Genomic DNA, 23199 nt, shown 5'->3' on the forward strand with positions numbered 1-23199 from the left:
TGGAGGGAGAGGGAGGGAGGGGGGAGAGGGAGAGGGAGAGGGAGAGGGGGAGAGAGAGAAAGAGAGAGAGAATGAATCCCAAGCAGGATCCATGCTATCAGCGAGAAGCCCGATGCAGGGCCTGAATTCATGTCCCAGGAGATCATGACCTGAGCTGAAATCAAGAGTCAGACACTCAGTCGCCTGAGCCATGCAAGTACCCCCCAGACAAAGACATTTAAAAAAACACAAAGCTATACTTGAAGAACACAGACATAAAAATTATTTACGAACTTCTGGCAAATCTAATTTATAAAAAGGAACATACATCATGACAATGAGCTTGAACTCAAAAACTCAAAGTTGTTTTAACATGCAAAAATCAAATTCACCATATTAGGCTAAAACTAAAAATGATACTCTCATCTTCATAGATCGAGAGACACATTTTGCAAAACACAATTCAAGATGGACCTTGTCAGCAGATTAGGAATAGAATGAACTTTCCTCAACCCAAAGAAGGCGATCTATAAAAATACCTACAGCTAATAGTGACAACTGAATGTCTTCCTTGAGGTCATGAACAAGGTAGGGGTGCGCAGCCTCACCTCTTCTATGCAACAGTGTCTACAGGCCCTCGCGGGTGCAGTGAGCAAGAAGAAACAAAAAGTCTACAGATGTGAAAGGAAGGAGTAAAGCGGTCTCTAATCACACATGGCATAATCATTTAAAAAGAAAACCCCAGGAATCTACAAAAGAAGTCTAAAAGAACTAAGTGACTCAGCAAGAGCATAGGATGGGAGGCTAATATACAGAAAAATCAACCGTGTTTGCAAAGCAATGGATAATCAACACATACGAAATTTGGGCTGTTTGAGAAGGGGCAGGATATTGACATAGTTTCAAAGTAACTTTGCCCCAGTTGCTTATTAGTCATGATGAAGAGGGAAAGCGCAGTAACATAACAGTAAAGGAAGTGGGAAACATCTTGACCTGGTGACCAAAATTCCTATTACTAACAAGAGGCAGAGAGACCTAAGCGCTCCCTAATGCTCAGGGCTCCTCAGTGCTCAGAGAAGAACGTGGTATCAGGCTGTACCTGGCAGAGCCTAAAGTACTCAAATGGATCAGAAATACAGTGACAGCATGTGTGTGTGTATAAAGAGATGAATCAACTCTGATAAAATACGTAAATTAATGAATCTATTTAAAAGGTACTCAGAGGCACTCTGTCATGTCAATGTAACTTCTCTGTAAGCTGGAAATTTTTGCAAATAAAAAGAAATGGAAAAGCTTTCCCATGATTCACAGACCCCTAGAAGAAGGTCCACCAGTATCTTTAATTTCCTTTCCCCCCCCATCAGTGAAACGTTGATACAAGTGGGCTTTCCCACGTTGAGGCTAGCATCCCAACTCAAGGGATATGAGTTTTCGAGATTCGGCGTCAACCAGTGAAAAATGAAAGGGCAGCTTGGAAGCTGTGGAAAGCACACAGGCTTTGCATTTGCGGTTTGTCACTTGGGCACGTTCCTTCCTATCTATGAGCCTCCGTGCCTTTGCTTTACAGTAACAATACACCAGCCTCACAGGGCTGCTGTGAGAATTACAATGAGCGGAGGTATAAATACACACCTTGAAAATGGACATAAAAATGGCCTAATGCTCAGACAATGCTGGGTCTCCTCTACAAGGCCTCTGACACTTTCCTTCTCCCTTGGGATGAAACCAAGATCCCCGCCTTGCGTCCAACATCGCACCTGATCCAGCCTCTGTTCTCTGACCTCACCACTCTCTTTCTCCCTCACTTCACCTAGGCTCCCTGTTCTTAGTGCTGTTCTTCAGAATCACCCTGCCTCGCGGTCAATGTAATTCTGTTCCCCGGATGGGACCCCTTGTCCAGACCCACAGAGGGCTTCCCTGCATGGCAGGCCCCTACTCAAATGTCACTTATCTGTGACGCTTCCCCCCCCGACAAATTACCTACAAACGGTACACACACTTAGTCCCCAGTCTTTCTCTGCCTCTTTCCCTGGTTTACATTTCTTTTCAGGCTTTATCACACAACTTCACTATAACTGTTCATTTATTTATTGTCTGTGTCCTTTTCTTAAAATGTCAGCTACAGGAGTGTCTGGGTGAGCATCTGACTTCGGTTCAGGTCATGATCTCTCAGTTCCTGAGTTCGAGCCCTGTGTCAGGCTCTGTGCTGACAGCTCAGAGCCTGGAGCCTGCTCCAGATTCTGTGTCTCCCTTTCTCTCTGTCTCTCCCCTGCTTGTGCTCTGTCTCTCTCTCTCTCAAAAATAAATAAACATTAAAAAATGTCAGCTGTATAATTGTAAGGACTTCTATTTATTCGGCACTGTGTCTTCAGCCCATAAATACGTGCATGGCATTGAAGAGATTCTCAATAAGTATTTGCATAAATGAATGAACGGGAAGTCGACCTTGCACACACCTAGTGCAAATCCACTAGCAGTGACTACTGCTTCACAGATAGCACCTCAAGTCCATTTAATTAAACATTTTTTTCTCTCTTGACANACATAAATACGTGCATGGCATCGAAGAGATTCTAAGTATTTGCATAAATGAATGAACGGGAAGTCGACCTTGCACACACCTAGTGCAAATCCACTAGCAGTGACTACTGCTTCACAGATAGCACCTCAAGTCCATTTAATTAAACATTTTTTTCTCTCTTGACATCTGTCACTAAAGATTTCCACTACTTCTGAAATGCAGTGAATTTAACCGTACTCGGCTTCACAGTGGTCTCTGGGATTCCTGCAGGTCATGGGATGTGTGAGAAAATCAGGCCTGGACATCATGGAGTCACAGTCCTGAAGCAGGAGAAAAGGGGCAAAAATATTCCTCGCGCAGACGTATTTGAATATTCGATCCTTTCTTTCCCAGAGAAGCCACCTAATTATCAATAGAGGTCAACTCCCCAGTAAAGTCGGAATTTCTCTTACCCGAGTTACAGATAATTGGCAACCGTTTGCTCACGTCTGAATCTAAAATAGCAGCCTCACATTTCAAATGCCACATTCTCCTTCTCCGCAGAAGCAGAGCACAGCTCAACAATTCGGCGGTCGTGTCTGATGGGCAGTGACAGCAGCAGACAGCTTACTGTCAACACCCAGGCTGACAAATGACAATCAAGATCCCACTGCCAGCAGGGACCTGGGCCATCTGGGACCCTCTGGGTGACAGCCAGCTTGTCCATCCCTTGCCACTACTCCCTAGAGCTGTGGACTCTCTTTGCCATCATAACCTGCACGGACACACCCGGCCTGAGGGGTCGGCCGCTCCACTGAGTCTCCCAGGCTGGGAAAACCAGACAGGCAACTAACTGCTCCAGCGACTGTCACTGATTTTGCAAACTACTTTAGATTAAACCAAGGAGGACCATCAGTCTGTAAACACCTGCGTTTGCAATCCGTGCGGCACAGGGATTCACTGAGAGCAGTCAGGAGACACACAAGCCACAGAATGCCAAGGTGTTAGGACACATCCGTGGGAAAATTCTCAAGTGCTGTCTGAAACTCCCAGTAGCAATTATTTTTGCTTCCTGGAGAACCACAGAGAATAAGAGATTAGAGCCAGAGTTCTAGAGCAAGGTTGGGGTGGGGGGTGTCAAGGCCATTAGAGCCAGTGTTCTAGAGCAAGGGCGGGGGTCAAGGCCACTGTACTTATTCCTGAAATATAAGTGACGCACTGAACTGATGAAAAATTTGTATCAGAATTAGTCCCACTTTTGGGCTCCTTACTTAGAAACGCTCCCACTTGCTATTGTGATGGCCGTACAGAGATTAAGGAGAGCCTCAATCGCCTGTATTCTCAATCAGGCAAAAGCAAATTGAACCTGGATTTTGTTACTGAGCCCCCAATCCCTGTGTCAGGGAATGTAACCAAGGAGGTCAGCTGATTCTCCCCCCACCACTTTGTCTGGTAAGTCACTAGAAATCATGTACAGAGGCCTTTGTGTAGGATCAGGGCAGTAGACTCCGTCCTTGGCCCCCAGCAAAGTAGGAGCCCGGTGGCTTTTGGGTCACATGACTATCCAGGCTATTTAAGATGCTCTCCTTCACGAAGAAGCTGGGAAGCAGTACAGGTAGTAGCTAGAAAATATCTGGTCGTTGAAGATGCTAAGGAGTAAAAGGAATCCCAATTTCTAAGGAACTTTTCTTTTTTAATTTTTAAAATGTTTTCAATTATTTTTGAGAGAGAGAGAGAGACAGAGAGACAGAGAGACAGAGTGCAAGTAGGGCAGAGAGAGAGGGAGACACAGAATCTGAAGCAGGCTCCAGGCTCTGGGCTGTGAGCACAGAGCCCAACATGGGGCTCGAATTCACAAACCGCAAGATCATGACCTGAGCCGAAGTTGGACGCTTCACCGACTCAGCCACCCAGGCGCCCTGGGACCTTTTCTATTGTAATCTCAAAATTTCCACCCCTCTGCAATATAATGACTTAAAGAAAAGTTTTTGTCCAGAAAATGAAAAGCAGCCTCAATTCTGAGAGTCCCTGAAACATAGGGTTCCCAGGCCTAGGCCTGCTCAGACCTCTGTGCTGACCCTGAACAGCACTCCCACGAAACACGGGTATCGTAGACATGTGCACTCCATGGGGGCTTTACGAGTATGTTTCCTTGAGCCTTAAGTGTTCAAAGTGTGAGGACATTGGAAGAAAGGCTTCCCATGTGTTTTTCTTGTGGCAAAATTGCTCTTCATTCTCTCCCTGTTTTCTTTCTTAAAACTACACGTGTCATCAGGGAGGGGGAGTGTATGGGCTTTGGAGTCAGGAAGCTCTGGATTCCCATCTGTGGTCAGTTAATCATTAGTCATATTATCTTGAGAAAGTGACGGATTCTTTCTGACTCTCAGTTTCCTGATCAGTAAGGTGATCTGATTAACTCCTCCCTCAAGTAGATGGTGCCTTACACGACAGGTCAAATGTGTATAGTGTAAACAGTAAAAATGACTGTCCTTAACCTCATTCTGTCCCATTATAGAGGACAGAAAATTTTGCCATTTCTTAAAGCCTTGCCTTCCTGAAAGCCATGGACTACAACAAACATTCTAAAACATTCAAATCTAGTGACAAGCCACAGCCTGATTTTCATGATCAAATGTAGCAATTACTCCTCTTTATTAAAACTGACAGCTTTTCATGGCTCCTGGGTGGCTCAGTCAGCATCCAGCTTCAGCTTAGGGCATCATCTCATGGTTTCTGGGTTTGAGCAGCCCCTTGCTGCTGTCAGCTCAGAGCCCGCTTCAGATCCTCTGTCTCCCTCTTTCTCTGCTCTCCACGCGTTCTCCCTCTCCCTCTCTCTCAAAAATAAACATTAAAAAAAAAAGTAAAAAATAACACAACTGACAGCTTTTTTGCGCTGTCCAGAAAAGGGTGCATAGGGCATGGTTCTGGGTTTCTATCACACCTTCGAGGGCAACCTTCACCCTGTCCAGAGCCCCTGACCTCCTGCAAATGAAGGAGGCGGATGCCCTCAAATTCCTTGCAGCAAGAACCCACTTATGGGCACCAACCTTGACTTCCAAATGGAACAGTCCGCCTACAGAAGGAAAAGCGATGGTATCTGCATCACAGACCTGAAGAGAATCCGAGAGAAGCTTCTGCGGGCAGCTCATGCCCTTGCTGGGTCCAAACTGCAGCTGATGTCAGCACCATGTGCTCCAGGAACACCGGCCAGTGGGCTCTGCCGCGGTTTGCTGCTGCCCCCGGAGCCACTGCTATCGCTGGTCACAACACTTCTGGAACCTTCACGCCACAGATCCAGGGAGCCTTCCCAGAGCAATGACTTCTGGTGGTCACTAGCCCCAAGGCTGACCACCAGCCTCTCACAGAGACACCTTATGCCAACCTGCCTGCCATCGTCTCCCTACTGTGCAGACTCGGTCATCCCGTGCAATGAGAAGGGAGCTCACTCAACGGGTGAGGTGCTGTGGGGATGGCCTGAGACACTCTGTACGCATGTGGGACCGCCTCCCCGCACCCTGCACGCACGTGGGACCGCCTCCGGGAGCCCCCAGGGGAGAGCTGGGAAAGGAAGAGAAGGCCTCCACAGAGAAGGCTGGGACCAGGCAGGCATGTGACAGTTCCAGGGCTGCTCTGGTCCCCAGCAGGCTTCTACACTATACCGTTTGAAGACAAGGGTGCCCTCTGTGCCTATATGGGTCTCTGCCCAAGACAGGGGCACTCAGCCTGCCACCGAGGACTAGACCCCAGTGCCCACTGCTCAGACAGCTGAGCGGCTGCAGTGACCACTGAGTGGTCTTAAGCTGCTCAGCCAGAAAATGGAAATAAGTTTGATAGAAAATAAAGTTTCTAAAAGCTGTGACCAAAACCAAAACCAAAACCAAACCAAAAAAAAAAACAAAACCCACAAAAACACCTTAAAACAAAAACAAAACCCACCTGACTCAAATGTAATCCAACTAGAAGTGCAGACTGTTCTATTTGACCCACAAACAGAGCCTTTTCTCTTCATCTGGGAGCCATCTGTTGGGAAAGCCAGACCCCCTCATACATGTTTTATTATTGCCGATATAACTCCACTCGGCCTCCCAAAAAATGTTTATTAAGTTTGACTTCTTGGTTTGACTTTTAACCTGGAGGTCTCACCGAGATGCTTACACAGACTTATCCACCAGACCTTCCAAGCCGCGTTGCCTGAGCCGTGCACTTTCTAAGCCTTGCAGGTCCAGGCCATCTTCCCTGGCTTCTAGGGGGAGTCTAACTGTGCTAAGGTAGTGATTTTGTACTTACTGAGTCTCTTTCTAAATTATTTTTGGTCTCTTGCTGTCTGGATATCTGCTTTTATTTCTGCCTCAAGCCTATTTGAATTGTTTCTACCGAATGGCTGTCTGGTCCCCTCTAACATATGAAAAGAGCTGAGAGGTTGGTGTTTATCTTCACTTGGTGCTGTCGGTCTGTGCTTTCAGTGCTACCTCGAGTGACAGAAGCGTCTACCCTTCTCCACCAGATGTTAGTTTACCAAGACCAGGGGCCTGTCTCAATGGAATTGTTTTGAGAGTTGCCCTATAGGATGTCCTGCACTACTGGTATTTTCCTTTAGCTGTAAAAGACATTCTAAATGGCCTTGTCTGTGCCTGTCTTGGCTGCAAAGGTTGTTCACATATGCATTTGGTCAACTTCATGTGACCTGTGAATGAAATTTCCAGTGCTGTCATTCTCTAGGTATTTATAAATGAGAAAATCTCCCTCCTCCTCTCAGAGACAAAGTGTTGGGAGATGTTCCTCCATGGGCCCCTTGCTGGGACTCCGGTCTTACTGAGTATGTGCCAAGAATGCAAGCCATTGGGGCGCCTGGGTGGCTCAGTCGGTTAAGCGGCCGACTTCGGCTCAGGTCATGATCTCGCGGTTCATGGGTTTGAGCCCCACGTCGGGCTCTGTGCTGACAGCCAGCTCAGAGCCTGGAGCCTGTTTCAGATTCTGTGTCTCCCTCTCTCTCTGACCCTCCCCTGCTCACACTGTGTCTCTCTCTCTCTCAGAAATAAATAAAATATTAAAAAAAAAAAAAAAAGAATGCAAGCCATTGACTACTCTTTGCCTGGGCTATTTCTCAGGGCTGTGTACGCAACAAGCAATGTGCAGGTATGAAATAATATCTTCCTCTGGAGCAAAGAGCTTAGCTTGCCTACTGCTTGCTATAAAATAGCAGGTTCTCCAAGTTTGGTGTTCCTCTCCCGTAATGCCTACCACTGCATGATCAAGCACCCATCGGATCCTCTGCATCTGCCTATGGGCATCGGGGTGCAGAAAACTAACAGTATGCTGACACTCTGGCGACTGCTATTTCTCTGAGTCATTAACTCTTGACCTCTGAGCCAGGAGTCTCGTGTCTTCTGTTAGCATTCATGAAACAGTGGCAAACGAACTTGTTAGCTTGCAGGTCAGATAAAATTTCACCCTTCGCCATTCTTGGCAGAAAGAAATGGCTTTGTAATATGCTCTGTAATTGTAACTCTTTGTGCCTATGGCCAATCTTTTGAAAGTACCCTTGAAGATCATAGGAAGATTCAAGAAGATCACAAAAATATGTCACTTGCATATGTTATAGAAATATCAAAGTCAAAAGACAGATCTCTCACTGAAAGGAAGGAATCATTTGCAAATATTTTGTGAGTTGAAATCCACTTTTCTTGGCGTGCAGGACAGAAGGCTCTGATTTGCGGGTTGTACGATAATTGTACAAATGAGCTAGAACGTATACCAAAGTAATGAAAATGTTGATTGCTTCTGGCTTTTCATGAATATCCATTACTACTGCCCAGGAAATGTGAAGTGTTCTGAGTGTGTGAATTTCTTTCTATAGAAAGAAACAGGGAGCAGTTCTACTCATAATCATGACAGATTAACTGGTACCAGACTTTCCCTTCCACTGAAACAAGAAAACTACATGAAACGGCGTCGTCAGACGGTGGAGAACAGACAGGCAAAGCAAAACTGTGATCCAGAAGGGAAACCAATGAGGACACTGGTACAATTAGACTGCTGTTCTGTCTAGAGACATTACCCATACTGCAGCACATGGTTTGGAAAGCAAACCAGGACAGAGCGGTCTTGCTGAGTTGAAGATACAGAGATTGGCATTCAGAAAGGCGGAAGCTGCTGGAATTTCTAAGGCCGATTACTCGAAAGAAAGCTCTTTCTATACAAAGAAAGAACTAAAAATATTTGCATAGGGCTCCCCTTGAGTTTCTAGTTGAATAAATCTTAAGTAACATATGTGTAGGGTTGATGCCCAGAACATGGTCAAAACCACAGTGGGCCAAGACTAACTATGAGTGAGCTCTCAGCTGAACAATTCCCAGAGATAACACAGGGTGGGGAGAGTTTCTAGTTGCAGGCAGAGTGGAGAGGCCTTGCTGAACAATTAAGACATAACAGCAGAAACCAAGGATTGGACACACCTTAGGAGCATGTCTATACTAGATGTAGAATAAAGACTTCCCTAGGCCAGCCGAGGCAAAGCTAAAGAGCAAGTCTCGGAAGAATCGAGCTGACCTAAAATTAGCTAATCCATCTGTCTGAACAAACCTTAATACTCCTTAAAGGAAGCCAGCAGAATCCAGACTCTCAATAGCACACAACACTTAGAATGTCTAGCTTCAATGACAGAAAGAGGTCTGCAAAGTTTCCACGTACCTGAAAATTAAAATAATCTTAGTATCTCAGGGACCAAAGAAGTAATCAGAAGAGAAGTCAGAATGGCTCTGAACTGAATGATGCAACAAATGGAAGTTTGGTTATCTATAAGTAAAGCCATAATTAGTGGAAGATTAGGGACTTCAAGAAATTATATTAGAAAAGAATAAAAGGATAAAATTCACGACTTAAAGCTTCACTATGAGAGGTGAACATGCAGAGGCAAAACAAAATCAACGAAGAAAAAAAATTATAAAGAGCAGAGATCGACGAAACAGAAAATAGGTAAGCAAAAGAGAAAAAAAAAATGCAACCAAAAGATGATTTGTTGAAAAGACTGATAAAATTGATAAACCTCTAGTGATGCTGATCAAAAAAAGAAAGATAGGACAGCAATAACCAGTATCAGGAAAAAAGAGAAATTATAATAAATATTGTGAATTAAGAGGATAACATGCAGGAGCACCTGGGTGGCTTGTCAGTTAAGCCTCTGATTCTTGGTTTTGCCTCAGGTCATGATCTCACGGCTTCGTAGGTTCGAGCCCCACATCTGGCTCTACCATGGCAGCACAGAGCCTGCTTGGTATTCTCTCAGTCTCCCTTTCTCTCTACCCATCTCTCACTCATGCTGTCTCTGTCTCTCTCAAAATAAATAAACTTTAAAAACCATTATAAAAAATGAGAAGAAATTTTGCTTTAATCTGACATCTTAGATGAAATGGAGAAATTCCATGGAAGAATGTAAAACATCCAACTGACATGAGGAGAAAATCTGAACTGTCCTATATCTATGAAATAAATCCACTGCTAAAAACTTTAAGTCCCAGTGATTTAACAGGTGAATTCTATCAAAAATTTAATGAAGAATTAATACCAATTCTATGAAAACTATTTCATTCCAGGTAATTCACCACATTTATAGAATATGATAATCTCAAAAGATCCAGAAAATATTTGACAAAATCTAATGCCTAATTATAATAAAAATTCCCAACAAGCTAAGGAAAGAAGTAAACTTCCCCAATGTGATAAATGGCAACCACAAAAGACAGACCCACACACATTATACTTAACGGTGACAACCGGACTTTCCCCTACAATCAGGAGAATGTCAAGGACAACTGTCTTCCCAGATCTATTCAACACTGTACTGGAAGTCCTAAGAATTTCAAAAAGTCAAGAAAAAAACATAAATGGCATAAGGATCAGAAAACAGGTAAAGTCACCTCTATTTGCAGATGACACGATTTTTTAAACAGAAAATTCTGAGGAATTTAAAAGAGAACTACTAGAATTAGCAAGTGAATATAAAATGTTGTGGTATCCAAGATTCATACTGAAAATTAATTAGAGACTTCCAGGGGGGGACGGCAGAGTAGGAGACTCCTGGCTTTCACCCATCCCACGGACACAAGCAGATGACATCCACATCAGTGTAACTAACCCAGAAAATGACCCGAAGTCTGGCAGAACAGAGTCTCACAACTAAATGTAGAGAGGAGGCCACCCTGAAGAGGGTAGGAAGGGTGGAGACGTGGTCGGGAGCCAAACAGACCCACAGGACTGTCTGTGCGAGGGAGGGACAATGTGGGCACAGAGAGGGGAAAGAAACAGATGATCACACCAGGCACCGCAGACACAAGGGACCTGTATTGGAAGATGAGCCCCGTAACATGTGGCCTTGAAAACCAGAGGGGCTTAAACATTTGATGAAATGCATCATCAAAATAGACGGAGGGATGAACAGAGAATGGATAGATGGACAGACATGTGATAAATAGGTTCCTCACTCTGGCTGACTCCTGTGTGGATGGAATTTCAAGACAAGAGACCAGGTCAACTTCTTTATCCCAAGTAGTTATCAATAATGCAACAGCTTAGGAGATTCTGGCTAACCAGAGGAGAATATGTACCAATGCCCATGCCTTACACTGTCTGGATTAAACCAAGGATCAGTCTATAGCCAAGTTAAAGAAATGACCGTCAACCACTTAAGGGAGACCTGAGGCATTGATAACCTTCATTTTCTTGAGCAGATTCGAAATCTTCCAGAATGCCTCTCTGTCCTTTCTTAAAACACTTCTGGTTATACTCCACCTCCCTGCTGCTTGACATGTGTTGTCCAGAGTCTAAAAATGTTCAACCGATGACGCAAAGACAAAAACAAGGTAGAATCATTCTGAATTGCACGCCAATTGAAACATCACATTTCTGCGAACAACCTCATCTTCAAGAAGAGGCAACAATAGTGACTAAGACAGGGACCATCCGTGGTGGCCTGTCCTGCAAGTTGGGGCAAGGAGAACAACATGCTCAGAGTCTACGAAAAGGCTGGCTGTTCCCCAGCCACAGTGTCAAGTAAACACCAGTTTCAAGTCAACCTCTCTATTCATGACAGCTCACGTCAGGAAACACGCTGCCAAAGCCAACCAATCAGGAACATCAAAGTCAACCAATCATCAAAAGACGGGTCCTCAGAAAAGCTGGGGAGCCAGGAAACTTACCAGCACAAAACTTACCAGCGTGGGATTCGAACTTCAGCAGAGCGCTGTTGTATCCCAGAGTGATCAAGATGGATTCCCTCCCCACACGGCAACATTCAGTGTCTCTGTTGAGTAAGCATTTAAAGACGCAGAGGCCATCAGCTGTAAAGGGTGAAAAAAAAGTAAGGATTAGGTACATCCATTTTGAGCCCCGTAAAAAGGTTCAGCAATGCCATTCCTACATTTCTCTTGGGTTCTCAAGGCTCCCTGTTTTTTTCTTCTTGATATAATGCCTCCTGAGATGTAAGAAAATATGAGGATTGGAGATAACAGATGAATTTAACTATGGCCCCATACCCAGTTTCTGGCAGGCGGGTTAGCACAAAGCTCAAAACTAACTCTAACTGGTTCTTGCCTTTATGTCTAGGGCCCCATTCTCTCTAAACCTTGTATTGCCTAAATCATCTTGTATTTCTTGATGGCATCCCAGGAAAGGCAGGGCCATCAAGGCCATGAGGCCATGTCCCTCATGGGTGATTTTTTTTTTTAAAGTTTACTTATTTATTTTGAGACCGGGGNAGAGAGAGAGAGAGAAAGAGAGAGAGAGAGAATCCCAAGCAGACTCCATACTGTTAGCACAGAGCCCAATACGGGACTTGAACTCATGAACCGCGAGATCACGAGCTGAGCGGAAATCAAGAGACACTGTTTAACTGACTGAGCCGCCCAGGCGCCTCCTGTGGGTGATTCTTGAGCACCTAGTCCTTGCCAGAGATATCACATCATCTTCACTGTAAGTACTGTCACTGCCAGCCAGTGTCTTGGGGCAAAGACAAGGTAGAGCCTTGAGGTCCAAATGTGCAGAGCTAATAAGTGGCAGAACAAGAATTAAAGCCCTGGATTAAATTGGACTCCAAAGCCCACTGTTGCTCTTCCCACCTTGTGCAAGGCCAGCTCAGGACACAGGGAGCTAAGATTCTGCAAGCGGGGCCATGGTGAGTGGCTGGGCTCTCATTGACTTTGTGCACAGATAACTGGGAAGTAACCTGCTATTGCTTCCTTGACAAGTTAAACAGGTATTTGGCACTGGGGCAGCTGCAGTGTGGTGGCAACAGTCATCAACTTGGGTTTCGATCTCATCTCTGATATTTACTCATCTGGGGTCTTCAATCACCTAGTCACATGGAGTCACAGTTTTGTCAGTATGTAAAATGAACATCCTGATGCTTATTCCACAAGCTTTTTGTGAAGCCTGAATAATAAAGGTAAAATACTTTCTAAAATTCTCCGAAAAGGATTTTTACTTGATGGGATTTAACGTCATTGCTCTCATCATAAAGTAGATCTTCGTTCCCATCCTTAATGTCTTACATTCTCTCTTACAAGATCAAATACAGTGTTTTAACTTAAAAACATAATTACATATGAAATTCTACTGTTACATGAGTATGTGGCACATTCATGTACACACATTCAAAACACACACACACACGAGTGAAGATGACCAAATATTTTCAAACATTTTCATCTGTGACTTCAAATGAGCGATTACCTCCTGATGGGAGTGTTCGTAAATATTTCTCACAAAACATCTTGGCTGGTTAAATAGTGCAGATGTTTTGAAAACATTTTCCTGGCTTTAAGCATGATTACAGGTTTAATTGTTACAGCCCAGTCAGTGTGTCAAAGGCATCAATGTCTCCTCACAAGAACACAGCCACGAGTAGATGCAGAAGGAGGGAGTTTGGGGCTCTTGTATACAACATATTCTCTTTAAATCACAAGAAGTGTGTTTTTCCCCCCGAGAAATAAAGATTTTCTGCATTTGCCAATTGTTTTCCTATAGTTTTGAAGTAGGATGAGAGAGAATAAAGATGCAAGTCTCAGTGCCTTGCACAGACACAACTATTATCATCTGTGAGCTTTTTGCAGCAGGAACTACTTTATTTTTTAAAATCACTATCTTTCTTTCTCTGAATCAAACCCTGGCAAGTACCTGGTACTTAACACTTTTTGAATCCGTGAAAGCATTTCTCCCCATATTGATTGCATGCCATCCCAGAATAGATTAAAAGCTTCAAAATTTATCCAGTTCAAGTCTCCTTAACCAGATAAGGTCAGAATTTTTGTTTGTTTTGCTGCTGTTTGTGTTTCAGTTGTAGTTTGATGTTGCTGTTATTTTCCTATTTTCAGACATTGCAAAATGCCTGCCCATATATATCCCCTTTTTCTTTGTCGTCTCTGACCCTGTTTAAATATGGGTGGAGCAGAGGCCAAATAAGCATGCCAAAACAGTCAGGAAGTACTCGTAAATGCTTACTTTTTGTAATCTACCTTTGCAAAAAAATTTTTTTAATTTTTTAATGTTTATTTTTGAGAGACAGGGAGAGACAGAGTGTGAGCGGGGGAGAGGCAGGGAGAGAGAGGAACACACATAATGTGAAGCAGGCTCCAGGCTCTGAGCTGTCAGCACAGAGCCTGACATGGGGCTCAAACTCAAGAACCACGAGATCATGACCTGGGCTGATGTCAGAAGCTTAACTGACTTAACTTTAAAAAAACTTTAAACAAAATTAAAAAGTAACGATAATCTGGGAAAAATGTTTTCAGCATATCCAACAAAGATTTACTATTCCTCAATTTACAATTAACTCTAAAAAAATGAGAAGGAACAAGCATCCTTAGGGGATCCATAGGCAATTTGCCAACTAGAATAATGCCAAGAGCAAAAAGAACACAAGTAATGAATTTCAGGAAGATTCAAAGAAACGTGCAATAAAAGGAGTAGATCTAGATTTTTATCTCTCAATGTCAACATTTTAAAAATATATATTAACAATACCAAATACTGGAAAGTGTATGAGAATTCAGTGAACAGCACTTACTGGGGAGGTAAACTTCCGTATTTCTGGGATGTATTCTGCCCATAGAGTTTAAAGTCATTGTATTCTTTGGTAGACATTCTGCTCATAATCATTTCTTCCAGGATGTACTTATCAAGTGTGGATCTACCTTATCAAGTGTGGATGAATGTATATTCAACGCTCATCTTAAGAGTTATTTACTAGTGTGAGAAAACACAAAGGAAGCTAAGAAGGGTCCACCAGGTACGTAGTTGATTAAATCCAACAATGACTCCTTCCTGGCAGCTTGCCAAACAGTATAATGTCTGTAGCAATTTAATGTGTTTATTTTCCTAGAAGCCTGTTTAAAAAGGTACACACCAAAATGTCATCAGTGGTTTCCTCTCCACAGAAAGTTGTGGGGTCTTTTTTATTGTGCCCTTTATAGGGTTTTCCTTGTTTGAATTTTCTATGTGACTACCTTTAATAATCAGGAAATACAAGCAGTCAGATAAACAACACACTAACATCACTGGTGTATTTTACCACATTGTCATCTTGGTAGGTATTGTCATTCTTTTCATTTTCTCATTTATTAGATATTAGTTGGTAGTTTAAAATATATTAAAAAATATATTCATCCAAAAATATTGATTTAGCAATTAGGGTATCCAATATAAGCATTATTTTAATTCTGATTTTTAAATCATTCATAGAAATGAAAAACGCCTGGGTGGCTCAGTTGGTTGAATGTCCGACTCTTGATTTCAGATCAGGTCCTGATCCCAGGGTTGTGGGATCAAGCTCCACATCAGGCTCTGCACTGAGCATGCAGAGCTTGGTTGGGATTCATTCTTTCTCTCTCCCTCTCTGTCTACCTCCCGCCCCCCCCCCCCCCCCCCCCATCCATCTTTCTCTCTTCCTCTGCCCTTCTCCCCTATTCATGCTCTAAGAATAATAAAATAAAATAACTCATAAAATGAATGTTTTCTCATTCTTTTTTTGTTTGCTAATCTTTTAACTTGTACTAATTTCCTTTCCTATCCTTAGACAATGTTAGTACATAAACCAAAGATTCTAGTTGATTTCTGTTACCTAATGTGAGCAGTGTAATAGTGCAGTGATCTTACAGGAAAGTGCATTATCTACCGAGAAATGTGTCTTTTTAAATTTAAAGAATCTGTATCAGAAAAATGAAGCAATACAATCAAGAACTGTTAGGGACATGTTGAAGCCCAAGACCATGAAACACCATTACACTGACGAAAAGTTGGGGATGATGTGGAGACCGTTTCCAACGTATATTGTACATCCATCTTCCTACCAAGTTATCATTACTCGTAATAATGAAAACTACATTTCCAGAACATTCTGACTCTACAAACATCTTCATCTTTTCAGTGGCACAGAAGGCTGGATGCCTCTGTGTACTTGCTGTCATTCTGCTTTTGAACTCTGCCTTCATCAGGGACACCTTTGCTTCCTTCTTCAAAGGGCAAGTCCTGATTGGCCAGTAGCACCCAAGCAACAAAAACCGAAGTTCACGTACACAAGATTTAGGCAGCTTCAGAAAAGCCCAGAGCCTTGCGGCTCCCTCCTTGAGGAGAAGCCATTTGTTCTCCCAGAAGATTCTCAAAGAAAACCATGATGGTGGTAAATCCAGATGCCTGTTCCATCTTCCACCTAGCCGTATCTGACAAGACTCCCAGAAGCAAAGAAATCCAGGAACTGCCTGTGTTACAAATACATCCTGGCAAACAGAAAAGGCCACAGGGGATGATCAAGAGAATTGTTTTTGTTTCTACTAACTAAAATTTTTTTTTAATTTTTAAAAAAATGTTTATTTATTTTGAGAAAGAGAGAGAAAGAATGGACACAGAGAAGGAGGAGAGAGAAAATCCTAAACATTCTCTACACTCAGTGCAGATCTCACAATCCTGAGATCATGACCTGAGCCAAAATCAAGAATCAGGCCTTCAACTGACTAAGCCACCCATGTGCTCCCAGAAGAGAATAAACACATACAAAAAATGNATGAATCCTAAGCAGACTCCTGCTCTCAGCGCTGAGCCCACCATGGGGCTCGAACTCACAAACCATGATATCATGACTTGAGCCAAAATTAAGAGTTGGACGCTTAACTAAACAAGTCACCCAGGCACCCCTATTAACTAAAATTTTCTACTCACATACATACCTACGCTTTCAGCCCTTGCAAACTCAAAAGTGAAATCACACAAAAGCCACAATACTAGTTGACCAAGAATATTAGGTATCTGGTGTGGTCTAGAATAGAGGTTCTAAAGTAGATTTTTATACATCAAGTCCTGGACGGAAGAGTACTCATGACCTAATAATATGGCATTTATGCCAATTCTTTGCCCAATGACCCTTTTTGTATTTTCTTATCTAGAAATACAAAGTTACCTAAGGAATGTGCTTTGTAGAAACAGATCTAAACAATGATTGTATAGGCAGCACCTCTCTATAGAGAATAAAGTATACAGACAACCATGCAGTTATTATTTTTAATAAATTTAACCACAGGAAAGGTGTATTAAACATAGGATTATGTAACTCCAGGAAATCTAATATTAGAACTAGCCATATTGATCATAGTAACAGCACCATTTCCAAGAGGATATGACAAAATGCTAATAATTGATACATGATGCCTTCTCCCTTCTCCTCTGGAGAATCTTGTATTTGGGAGATGAGATCCTAGGCTGTCGCCTGCTGGAGTAAAAACAGGAAATGGATTGATTGATTCAGGTCGAAAGGGGCTGAGAGTTAACAGCAGAAAGAAAGGAAGAGAATAGGAAGATATGTGGGAAATGCAAGACAGGGCTTTGGAGGAGTTTTCAGAGTTGAGAACAGGGGTAGTATCCATGGGTGAGAGACAGAGAGAGAGAGAGAGACAGACAGACAGACAAAAACATGGAAGTGAGGCTTTTAAGGCATTAGTCTCACAATACCAACACTATCATCACCGATTATGATTACTCAGTTGTCTGGTTGTTTTCTTGTTGGTTTCATTTGGGTTTGGGGTTTTGTTGTTTTGTTTTTGATGTTTGGGGTTTTCTGGCAAATGCTATCCCTTTCCTCTATTTTTTTTATAGTTGTACTGAATCTGCACTGTCAGATTAGACATCCGTCACAGAGTACAGTGGTTTCCTGTCGGCCACCACTTAGCAACTACTTAGGGCTCACAACCTGTCCTCTGTAGATGCCTCTCCAGATGCTGTGCTCGTCCAAAGTCATTGTCTAGTGGAATCTGAAGAAGGGCTCAGGGGAACAAATTCTTCAGCAGCTTCCTTAAGAAGGGGCATGGAAGCAATATTCCCTGCACTCTCGCATGCCAATTGTTGTCTTGGTCTTTTACGTTTTTGAAGGTCAGCTTTTTTGGATATAGAATCCCTCCCTGGCTCACATTTTCTTTCTCTGCAGATCTGTCATACCTTCGTCCATTTCCTTCTAGAGTAAAGCATTACTGTCAAAAAGACTAATGATAATCTCCTTTCCTTTCACATATAGGTAATATACAAATGTTGCCCAGATAGCCAAAAGATTTCCTCTCTTTCCTTAAACGTCAGTGATTTTTACTGGAATGTGTTTTACACTAGCCATTCTAGGTCAATATTCTCAGGTATAAAAGTAGTCTTTCAGTAGAAATTTTCCATTTTTTTATGTTGGCCTAATTTCCTAGTTATAATTCTAGTATTTGTGTGATTTCTTTGCTCTGTTACCTTCCTCTCATTTATGTGTTGGATCTTCTTGGCAGATCATTGATATTTCTAATTTTCTTCTGACTCGTTTTTATCTTGTTTCACATTTAAATATTTTCCCATCTTTTCTCCTTTATTTGATGTATTTCCTGTTCCTTTTTGCCTAATCTTCATTTCTAAAGTTATTTTATTTCATTATTTCTAAGTGTAATCTTGAATTCTGTCACTTCATTTCTGAGTTGGTGAATTCTTCTTTTTGTTACTCTTGAACGTCTTATATGACTTTTCTCAATTTCTCTGATTTAAAAAAAAAAACCCCAAAACTAAACTTGCAGTCATACTTTGGAGGCTGTATCTTTTCAGCACGCTTTTGTCGTTGGTGAGAATGTAGTTTTGCCCATTAGCTGCGTTTTTTCTCATAGTAACTCAGCATGGCATTTGACCTCAGTACTTTTCTGTTGTTTATTTTTATGTGAATATCATTTTCCTAAGCTTTTAGAAACTTACAGTTTTGCACATACGGTTTTATAAGCCAAACCCAACTGTTTCCCAGGGTGACTGTGCCGTTTCACATTCCCATCAGCAATGGACAAATGATCCAGTTTGTCCACATCCTCAAAGCATCTGATGTTGCCACTATTTTTTGCTGTATACATGTTTATAGTTGTGTAGTGTTACTGCATCATGGGTTCAGTTTGCACTTCCCTGATGACAATGATGCCGAATATTTTTTATGTGTTTATTTACCATCTGTAGATCATCTTCTGTTCTGTTTTACCCATTTTCAAATTATTTTTTTAACCGTTGGGTTTTGAGAGTTCTTATATTCTAGATACTGGTTCTTTGTTATACATACATGTGGTGTGCAAATACATTCTCCCATTCCGTAGTTTGACTTTTCATCCTTTTAACAGGATACTCCACAAAGAAAAAGTTTTGAATTTTGAAGAGATCCAATTTATCAAGTTTTCCTTTTATGGGTCATCTTTTGGTGTCAAGCCTAAGGTCTCTTTGACTGACTCCCTTGACTTTGCTCAGGCTGTGATTTCATTACATCGTGACAACTGTGGCCGTTTCTCCACTGCATTCTGCTCTTGTAACTGAAATGAGTTCACACGACTTCTGGGTTACAATTCATGGAGCACAGTCATTGCAAAGCTCTGCTCAAACCTTCAAAGATCTCTACCACCACCCAGGCACCTTTCCCGCTTCTCCCCCAAACATATACCATATAGCCAAACTACCTACCAGCTGATCTCCAAAAAGGGTTTATCATTATGGTGGCAGTAGGGATGTAAAATTCAAGAGTGGGCCTTTTGAAGGGATCTAGCTCCCCTTCTGCTACTCAAAATATTACCTAACTTATAACATCCATTTCAAATGCCACCACCTCTATGGTACTTTTCCTGACGGAGCCCAACTGGTAGGTGTTATCACCTCCACTTCACTACCCCAAGAGCACAGTGTACCTCTCTTACAGCCTTTCACTGCTTCTCTGATTTGTACCCCATCTTACTCAGTGTGCAAGATATCACACCCTTCATGAGCAGGAATTGATTCCCCTGGAGGACCTGGTACAACACAGGGACCTAAGTTGCTAACATGACTGGAATCCCCAGTGGCATCGCTCATGTTCAGATATGCATCACTCAAGTTCAGAGTCAAGCTCACGGCCTATGTGCCGTATCCACTGTTAAAACCAAAACAAAGTCAACGGGCAAACTTCACTCATCTCTCTAGCCTCTGAATCAGCTTTAAAATATTTTTTAACCATTCCCTCTTTTCTTCCATATCCTTCTCACTACCCATGATCACAGCAGAAAGAACAAATAAACACTGAAACTAACTCCATAATGAAATTTTAAACACCTCTGTGACCAATATTTTCAAATCAGAAGGAAGTAACTTTTCATTCTGTCTTTAATGAAATAGCTTGGCACTTCCATAATAGCTTCCCTAGGCACCTACCTTTCCCTCAAATTTATTTGAGATGCTTGTCTGAATAATCCTTCAGCTCCCTGCTGCCATTTCTCAAGGTGGGGAAGTGACAAGGTGCCCAGACAGCCCTAGGAATTCTAGGAAAATAGTAGCAGATCTTGTTCTTTTTTTAATCTCAACTCTTTCCAATCTGGTCGACTGCTTCCTGCACAGCAGTAGGCACGCAGAATACGACTGATACACACTTACGGAATTAAACAAGTGCATCAATACAGTCACAGAGGTAGCTTCCTAAACTATATATTTAAAAAACAAAACAAAAACAAAGAATAGGAAACCTCAGAGCATTACAGATATCAAAGTGTCCACTGAACACTTGGTATTTTTAATTGACTTTTTTTTCTACTCTGGCAAATGGTTGGGATCTTCTGGTTTACACAATGTTTTCCCAGTTATGACAGGAGGTCAGAAGAAAAAATTGACTTCCTCATTTCTCCATAAAAACATGCAAAATTCTCCTACTCTTTAAAGAAGCTCCTTCTCTTAGATTTCAATTTAATTTCATTGCGAATATATCTTTAGAGTAACTAAAAACTGTAGAATCTACATTCTGTCCGGGCAGCTTTTTCTCAGATCACCAGCTCTCTCCTTGTGGTTTCTCAAGACTATAAACTGTCTTCTTGTAGTCATTCAATTGGGGATAATTGCTCCAGTGTGGATTTGCCAGCTATAACAACAAAAAAGTGGAAGCTTCCAATGAAGGAGTATAAAATAACGACTTTGCTGTCAAGAGCTATCGCAGGGATTCATTTTTGTTTTCTCTCTACAGCAGATGTTGTGGAATCAGATGTCTGCAAGCCTTGCGGAGGGGATTCATTCATACACACAGTGAACACTTAAGAGTGTCTGCCATAAGCCAGTCACTGTGGACTGGCGCTAAGGGAAGATGGAAAGAAAGATTTAAAAAAAAAAAAAAAGAANTGTAGCCACAGCCTTGAGAGCTCAGAGCACAAAGAGAAGAGGCCTGTTCAATGCTACAGTACCCCAGAGAATCAAACAACTAATCCTCCCCAGGAGATTCTTCACAGGAGGCCTTATACTGGACTTGAGCCTTAGAAGAAAAGTAACCGCCTGCCCAGTAGAGAGGCACAAAGGAGGGCAAGGTTGTCCCCAGGAGGAGGAAGAGGCTTTGGAGAAGGCTGACGGATGAACATGCCCCGATTGAACACGGCAGATCTGGAAATGACAAGTGGTGGTCTGCGGGCGGACTAAGCTTAATGCATCAGTCTACATTGGGATGAGGCATTTTATTTTTTATTTTTATTTTTATTTTTTTTTAATATTTTTATTTATTTCTAGGAGAGAGAGAGAGAGAGAGACAGCGTGAGCAGGGGAAGGTCAGAGAGAGAGGGAGACACAGACTCTGAAACAGGCTCCAGGCTCTGAGCTGGCAGTCAGCACAGAGCCCGACGCGGGGCTCGAACCCACGAACCGCGAGATCATGACCTAAGCGAAAGTCGGACGCTTAACCGACTAAGCCACCCAGGCGCCCCGGGACGAGGCATTTTAAATGTTTTCATTTGCTCCAACTCATGTTGCCATTTTGGTTGACAACAGTTGGCTCAGTCGGCCAAGGAGAAATGGGCAGTGGGGCAGCTGGCCTCCCCTCTTGAGCATTTTCACATCCTCTACCTGATCCGTTCCTCACTGCTCAACATGAGGTAGGGCTCCTTATGCCTGTGCCTAAACAGCGATCCCGACGCTCACAGCTACTGGGCTATTTGTGTAAGCGCACCTCAGTCTGGCTCGCTACCATCTATTTTCATTATTCTGCATTACGCAGGTCCCTACAACAAGTAAAAGGAAAGGGGAAGAAGACAGATAAAGGCATTTCAAAATTTCTCAATACAGGAGCTCTGAAATCCCGTTTTCAAAGCAATAAGGTGTAAATATTCCCTACTTTTACAGCTTAAACTTAGCTACTCTTAAAAGCCTATTTGGGGGCATGTGGGTGGCTCACAGTGGGTTAAGCATGACTATGGACTTCGGTTCAGGTCATGATCTCACTGTTTGTAGGTTCGAGCCCTGCATCAGGCTCTGTGCTAACAGAACAGAGCTTGCTTGGGATCCTCTCTCTTTCTCTCTCTGCTGGTCCCCTGCTTGCTCTCTATCTCTTTTTTAAAATGAATAAAAAGAAACTTAAAAAAAAAAAGCCTACTTCAAACTCCAGCTGTCATAAATTAATTGATCGTGCATGTGTTTATTTCTGGGCTTTCTACTCTGTTCTATGGTCTGGGCATCTGCTTTTATGCCAGAACCATCCTGTTTTGATCACTGCAGCTTTATAACACAGCTCGAAGTTTCGGAAGTGTGATGTGTCTGGCTTTGTTCTTTGTCAGGATTACGTCAGCTACTTGGGGTCTTTTGTGATTCCATAGAAGTTGCAGAATCATTTTTCCTACTTCTGTAAAAACGCCCCTGGAACCGTGAGGGATTACACTGAATCTATAGATGGTTTTGAGCAACATGGGCATTTGAACAATATCAATTCTTCCAAAACAAATAATCCAGTGAAGAAATGGGCAGAAGACATGAACAGACACTTCTCCAAAAAGGACATCCAGATAGCCGACACATGAAACGATGTGTCCCTCAGCGTCCCTCATCATCAGGGAAAGACAAATCAAAACCACACTGAGATACCACCTCATGCCAGTCAGAGTGGCTACAATGAGCAAATCAGAGGACTCTAGATGCTGGCGAGGATGTGGAGAAACGGGCTCCTCCTACACTGTTGGTGGGAATGTAAACTGGTGCAGCCCCTCTGGAGAACAGTGTGGAGGTTCCTCAAAAAATTAACAATAGAACTCCCCTATGACCCAGCAATAGCACTGCTAGGAATTTACCCAAGGGATACAGGAGTGCCGATGCATAGGGGCACATGGACCCCAGTGTTCATAGCAGCACTCTCAACAATAGCCAAACCATGGAAACAGCCTAAATGTCCATCAACTGACGAATGGATCAAGAAGATGTGGTTT

At 42.6% G+C, this 23199-nt stretch overlaps 1 protein-coding gene across 1 annotated transcript in view; it reads right to left on the reverse strand.

The window, feature by feature from the left end:
- Positions 1 to 18640, reverse strand: part of LOC144227614 (histone-arginine methyltransferase CARM1-like) — a 157574-nt gene extending 138934 nt beyond the window's left edge. The window contains exons 1-2 of the mRNA XM_077759303.1: positions 18562 to 18640; positions 11689 to 11814 (exon numbers count right to left, since the gene is read on the reverse strand). Coding sequence (XP_077615429.1) covers positions 11689 to 11814; positions 18562 to 18640 — 205 coding nt within the window. The remainder of the gene's footprint in view (positions 1 to 11688; positions 11815 to 18561) is intronic.
- Positions 18641 to 23199: the final 4559 nt, after the last annotated feature.

The sequence above is a fragment of the Crocuta crocuta genome, unplaced genomic scaffold (assembly GCF_008692635.1).
Source record: "Crocuta crocuta isolate KB4526 unplaced genomic scaffold, BGI_CrCroc_1.0 scaffold41, whole genome shotgun sequence".
Lineage (NCBI taxonomy): Eukaryota > Metazoa > Chordata > Mammalia > Carnivora > Hyaenidae > Crocuta > Crocuta crocuta.